Below are 6371 nucleotides of genomic sequence, written 5' to 3' on the forward strand. Positions count from 1 at the left end.
GGTGAGTAGGGAGAGTAGAGTAGAGTAGAGTAACTTTATTGATCCCCAGGGGGAAATTCAGGTATCCAGTAGCTTACTGTACATAAATACACAAATACACAAAAGCCCACATGGACATTTCAAGACAAAAATAAACACAGGAATAGTCATCAGGGTGGGGAAAATAAAATAAAATAATAGAGATAATAAATGTAGAAAAGGTAATTGTGCAAAAAGACATTCTGTGAGTTGGGATAGACCAATGCAGAAAAACATACTCTGTCAGTTAAGGTAGACAACAAGTGTTGATGGATACATCTATGATATAGTATAGTAGTAGAAGTAGGCAGTGTACAGAGTATGATGGGGGTTAAAAATTCTTACAATGTCACAGTAAAGTACAGGTAAGTGTATTAGGCAAGCACACACACACACACACACACACACACACACACACACACACACACACACACACACACACACACACACACACCTAACCACACACACACAGACACTTACACACACACACACACACACACACACACACACACACACACACACACACACACACACACACACACACACACACACACACACACACACGTTGACTCAGCACAGCACAGCTGAACACACTAGAGCTCTGCTCACCGAGTGCTGCTGTGGTTTCCTCTGGTCTGCGCATTTACATTACAGTATAGAAAGGGTGTGATGTGGTGTGATGTCTGTGTGTGTGTGTCTGTCTGTGTGTGTGTGTGTGTGTGTGTGTGTGTGTGTGTGTGTGTGTGTGTGTGTGTGTGTGTGTGTGTGTGTGTGGTGTGCTGGGCTGCGCTCGTCTTACTGTAAATGGGAGGCTACTGTGGTGCTAGGAAGTGTGTGTGTGTGTGTGTGTGTGTGTCTTTATATAGGTCAGCTAAGACACAAGGCACACTCAGCACACAGTCAGTCCTCGCGCGCGCGTGTGTTTGGTCAGCCTTCTGACGTGTGTGTGTGTGTGTGCATGTTATGCATTTTTTTATCATATTTATTTAATTTATTTCCAAAGACACGTTGTGAAACCTGAAGGAGAATGCCATGCCAGTGCTGTCCTGTTGAAGGAGAATTGCCTGATGAAGATCCAGCGTGATCGAAACGTTGCTTTTTAAATAATAAAGTTTATTTTTGGAGCTGATCGGCAGTGTGCAGACCTACCTTTTTCAACTGTCTGACTTTTTTGTCTGGCTCCTGCGACAAGTGTTTTTGGATGTGCGCACCCTACCCAAAACTACTGTTGAAGGAGAATGCCATGCCAGTGGACACCTTGTGAAACCTGAAGGAGAAGGCCATGCCCGTGCTTTCCTGTGCGCTGTCACTGTGATGACGTGATCAGTTACAGACAGACGGAGAGATTTGGGCAAAAGTTTTAGGAGTAAAAACTGTCAAAACGAGAAACGTGCTCAACTACGTACGACACCAAACCACAGACTTGCACCAGAGGAATGCCAGAGTTCCTCTTAGCTCCCTGGCGTGTGTGTGTGTGTGTGTGTGTGTGTGTGTGTGAGAGAGAGTTTGGCCTTCCCTCTCCTGTACCCACCAGCTCCTCATGCAAATGTGTGTGTGTGTGTGTGTGTGTGTGTGTGTGTGTGTGTGTGTGTGTTCCACATATTTGGCTCCTGCTTTCTCTTGCTGTTAGGTTACTTTACATTGCCTTGCTACAGGGTATTGGTTACAGTCCCTGGAGCAGTGTGGGGTTAGGTGCCTTGTTACAGGGTATTGGTTACAGTCCCTGGAGCAGACTGGGGTTAGGTGCCTTGCTACAGGGTATTGGTTACAGTCCCTGGAGCAGTGTGGGGTTAGGTGCCTTGTTACAGGGTATTGGTTACAGTCCCTGGAGCAGACTGGGGTTAGATGCCTTGCTACACTTCACCCATGGAGGATGGACGGAGGTGTGAAGAGTGACGAGGGTGGGATTCGAACCTGCATCCCTCTGATCTTTAAGCCATGTCCCTTACCACTAGACTACAGCTGCCATCTCCATCTCAACATGGCAAAGCATGCAAGTGCAATATCATCAGCTGTTCTGTTTCTCAGATTCACACAGTACACCAGTGAATTTAAAAACACTTATGCCACCAGTGGAACGCTGTAATAGTCATCGAATGGTTAATTACCGAAGTATTACTCTACTATGACATAACACAGGGCCTTATTAGTAAAGCACTACGACTCAGTCATTGCCATTCTGGTAACCGCAATAACGGCATGTTTTAACAGGTTAAAGAAACTTCCACAAACTGTACAAACTTACAACAATGTGTGCAAAGTTACTTGAGTGATATCAACTTGTAAGGAGTTTGAGAGGCGTGTCTGCAGTGTGATTTGGTTTCCTCCATGAGAAGCAGCGATGGTTGAGTATGTCACCGCTGGCCGCACGAGTTTCGATGGTCGCGTATGTAACCGCGGTAACCGCAGATGTTTTGGATGACCGCCAGGCCATCAACGATTTGCCGTTATCACAGTATATTACAGTACAATACAGTACATTGCTCTTGGCAGACACTTTATGAACCAAAGCGACTTACAATCAAAGAGTGGACACACAGAGAGAAGGGTACCATATAAAAAATATTTATTTTGACATACATATATATATTTCAGTTAAGAAAATAAATAGAACTCCAAATATTTAAAATACATTTAAATTACAATCCACAGGATACCGTAGAAATATGTACCAGTATGATAACAAATATGAATAATATACTCACAAGTCAGAGGAAACATAGTTTACAGCATCGGCGCAGTGGTGTCTGCTTTTTAAATTACATAATTATTAAATAAGTTACATAAATAAAAAGGATCCAGTGTAAAAATGAAATACTGTAATAAATTATAAATACATAAATTAAGCAGTTTGCTCCTTACAATACAATAAAAGATGATTTTCTAACCCACAGTATCACAATTATGAAGCTGACTCAAAGCCATTTGTCTTCAAGGCAATACATTAAGGCAGCACATTACTGTTTCAAGCATAGATCCTTGGTCCTCCAGGGTCCAGGAGTGTGGAGGCGACATGTAGCCCAGCAGGGAGGTAGTGTTCAGGGGCCCGGCACGAGAGGAGATGGGGTCCCGCTCCTGGAACAACAGGAGCTAAAGGAACCGTGGAAGCCTGGGAGGATTCTGGAACCCTTGGAGGTTGAAATGGAACACTGGGAGGTTGAAATGATTCTGGAACTCTGGAGCTTTGGAAAAATGTTGGAGCAATGTCTCTCATGACAAACTGTAGCATTTTTTGGTTTTCTTGAAGAGCACGAGGTTGAGTCTGAGAGTAAAATCCAAGGTCAAGGTCAAGGTCACCCAGAGGAGGTCATTGGAGGTCAGTTCCAAGGTCAAATGTCAGCGTTAGGTGTTACGTCCTCCTCTTGGATACGAGGTAATCCTCCAGGTAGTTGAAGAGGATATCCAGCTCTCCCATCGCCTTGAACATGCCCTTCTTCTCCATCTAGAGAGAGAGAGAGAGAGAGAGAGAGAGAGAGAAAGAGAGAAAGAGAGAAAGAGAGAGAGAATTCATTAACACCGTGTCCACACAATACACCACTGATATTGGCTTCTCTATACGTTCTTTTAATTATTTAATTTATTGTCCCCACTCTACTTTGTGTTTACTTATTCTCTATCTTTTTCCTTTGCCATAGACCTACTCCTTTTTGAAAAAGGAAATAGTGTTGCAAGGTGGAACCAAAACAAATCAGAAGTGAAGTATATAATTGTGAAAAAGATGAAATAAGTATACACCACAAAGATGAAAAAAATACACCGCTGACATTGGCTTTTCAACTCAGTTCAGGCCTGATTCACACACTATGCCATTGGCAGCAGCCTACTGTGGGTAGCCTACTCGACAACTTGCCACAACTAACCCATTCCACCAGTGCCATTGACACTTGGTACTCAACTGCATATATACAAACAGCATCCAAATGACATTAGCATACTGAAATTATAGCATTATTGTTTTCTTATTCGCTTGACTTACCCCATTGTAAGAATTCATCATTTTGTTGATGCTGAATGGCTCGATGCAAGAAAAGTAGTTCCTCTGTTTGAAAGAAAAAGAAAAAAGCCAGACAGCAAATTAGATCTTGAGACTTGTTTGGTAGGTCGTTTGTAGTCTAATGTTGTCTCTCTGTTTCTCCTCTGTCGGTGGCGGATTTTAAAAACGTTTCCTTTGTCACCATGCCAACACTCAGGGCCGGCTTAATGCAAAGGCTTGATGGCTACAGCCTAGGGGCCCCCACCTGCCAGGGGCCCCCACCACAGGCTTGATGGCTGCAGCCTAGGGGCCCCCACCACAGGCTTGATGGCTGCAGCCTGGGGGCCCCCACAGGCCAGGGGGCCCCTGAATGGCCAAAAATGCAGAATTGTGACAAGATACCAATATTGAAAAATCCGTCTGCCGTGTTAAATACAGTTGGTGGACATGTCATCCTTAATTCCTAGCTCATAATTATAACACAGTGAAGGCCTATATTTGAAGCGAAATTTGCCCTCCAGGGGGGCCCACAGCAACCTTTAGCCTGTAGGGGCCCCAGGGCATCTTTACCCGGCCCTGCCAACACAGCCCCACGGAGTTCTGAAGCGCCACACGACAGTACAGGCGGAGGTCCACGAGATGAGGAATGCCGCTATTTGGTTAAAGGTGCAGTGTAATATTTATTTATGTATTTAACAGTCCCTTTTGGCGATATACTACAGTATGTCTTCTGCAGGCATAGACAGAGACCGCTGTGGACTAGAAGGCTACGTCTACATGCCAGTCATGTTTTTAAACGTAGCACATCAACTGCGTGAAGTTTTCGCAGTCATTTGGAGATGTCAGTATTGTAGTCTATCCTGTAATTTAACTAAACAGCCTCCGACCCTTTTAAATGATATGGAATCGGCCATGAGCGTATTATTAAGGATCTACTTACACAGTGCAGTATGTCACGCATTAGAGTTTTCAGTAGCTGTCCAATAGAGTCGATCTTCGTCTTGAATTCTTCACTCTTCTGTGTGTCATTTGTGGCAGCTGGAAGGACATTGTCGTGGTAGAAACGCAGAACATCGTTGACGACGTGACATCCATAGCGGGTCTACAAAAAAATGACAACTGTTTCATTAGGATCAAGAAAATAGCCAACTCAAACAGGCGTTTAGGATAAACAAATTAACCAACTCAGACAAGTGTTTAAGATCACCAAATAAACTAACTCCAGCCTTAACCAGCTTTCCTTCCCAAGCGCAGACGAGATTTAAATCTCGTTCTCATCTCGTAGGCGGCTGGAGCCCTTTCTGTATGCCGTGCACATCGCACAGTGCGCATGACCACCAAATGCACCAGTGGGCTGACTGCACGGATCAGACAGCAGTGCCAAGAGAGGCGGGTGTCTTTTGGGGGGAGAAGAAGCTCAAACTCACCTTAAACTGCTGCAGCACCCCGTCATCCAGCAACACAGACTCCAGGTCATCATTATCCTCCTGAAAAGCAACATGGAAAAGGAAACAAGGGGTTGGTTGGTGTTTTTACGCAGCAGCGGAGCCAGAGGCAGAACAGCGCTTTGCAACAGTTCAAAGATCCACACACAGCCTCTGATTACTGGTAAACGCAGGAGTGTCCAGTACTTCAAAAGAAAAAAGTTTACCGCACACTTTCTTGTATTTTTGCTCGTTTATTCGCTCTGAATAAACGAGCAAAACGCCAAATAAGTGTGCGGTAAACTTCTTTCTTGTGACGCAGAGGCGCTTTGTTTTTGGCAACAGGTGAAACGGTCTGAGGGAGCGCACAGCTGCGCAGTGCCAATCCCAGGAGGCTCAGGAGAATAGGCAAGTAGTGTACTTACATAATAGGACCTGATCTGACGAAACAGGACTCGGAGGTTCTTCAGTTTCCCCGCTGCGTTCTCCACAAAAGTGCAGCATCGGTTCGAGCAATCCACCTTAGCGCCAAACACAGCACAGCTGAATGCCAAGAGCAGGAGGGACCCAAGGACGAGATGTGAGGTGGATGATGAGAGCATTGTAGTAGGTAGTCTTGCTGTCGTGATGTCTTGGCTTACGTAGGTCGTCTTGAGGTGCGTTATTGGATGGAAGTCTGCGAGTTTCTTGCTGTTGCCAAAGATGTTGTTTTTGGACTTCTCGAAGACGCTTGTTGATGTTTGAGATGTGCGCTGTGGCTTTTATATAGTTGCGACCAGGACACCTTCCGTCTCGAGGAGAAAAAAATAGGGTGTCACCACTTACTGGCATCTCGGGGTTACCTGACATCAAAACGATGATGATTGTGGAATTTTTTTTCAAGTCACTTTTAGACCGTTTATCATTAGGGTGACGCACCATTATTTAGAAATCGGATATCGGCAATTTTCAAAAAA

The 6371-nt window shown here is 44.7% G+C and overlaps 1 protein-coding gene across 1 annotated transcript; it reads right to left on the reverse strand.

Annotated features, from left to right (window-relative positions):
* Window positions 1-2636: 2636 nt before the first annotated feature.
* On the reverse strand, window positions 2637-6017 carry il10 (interleukin 10). The gene is made up of 5 exons (XM_063193495.1): window positions 5841-6017; window positions 5419-5478; window positions 4932-5093; window positions 3995-4057; window positions 2637-3460 (listed from the first exon to the last, which is right to left on the reverse strand). The coding sequence occupies exons 1-5, from the start codon at window positions 6015-6017 to the stop codon at window positions 3368-3370; spliced, it is 555 nt and encodes a 184-aa protein (XP_063049565.1). The 3' UTR covers window positions 2637-3367.
* Window positions 6018-6371: the final 354 nt, after the last annotated feature.

Source organism: Engraulis encrasicolus, unplaced genomic scaffold (assembly GCF_034702125.1).
Source record: "Engraulis encrasicolus isolate BLACKSEA-1 unplaced genomic scaffold, IST_EnEncr_1.0 scaffold_424_np1212, whole genome shotgun sequence".
NCBI classification, from domain to species: domain Eukaryota; kingdom Metazoa; phylum Chordata; class Actinopteri; order Clupeiformes; family Engraulidae; genus Engraulis; species Engraulis encrasicolus.

What these genes read in the sequence shown, in the direction of transcription:
- il10 (XM_063193495.1), bottom strand. Translation starts at nt 6,017, where the DNA reads ATGCTCTCATCATCCACCTCACATCTCGTCCTTGGGTCCCTCCTGCTC. An exon ending in GGGTGCTGCAGCAGTTTAAG is followed by an intron (nt 5,094 to 5,418) that starts GTGAGTTTGAGC and finishes ATTTTTTTGTAG; the next exon opens with ACCCGCTATGGATGTCACGT. An exon ending in TGATGAATTCTTACAATGGG is followed by an intron (nt 3,461 to 3,994) that starts GTAAGTCAAGCG and finishes CTCTCTCTCTAG; the next exon opens with ATGGAGAAGAAGGGCATGTT.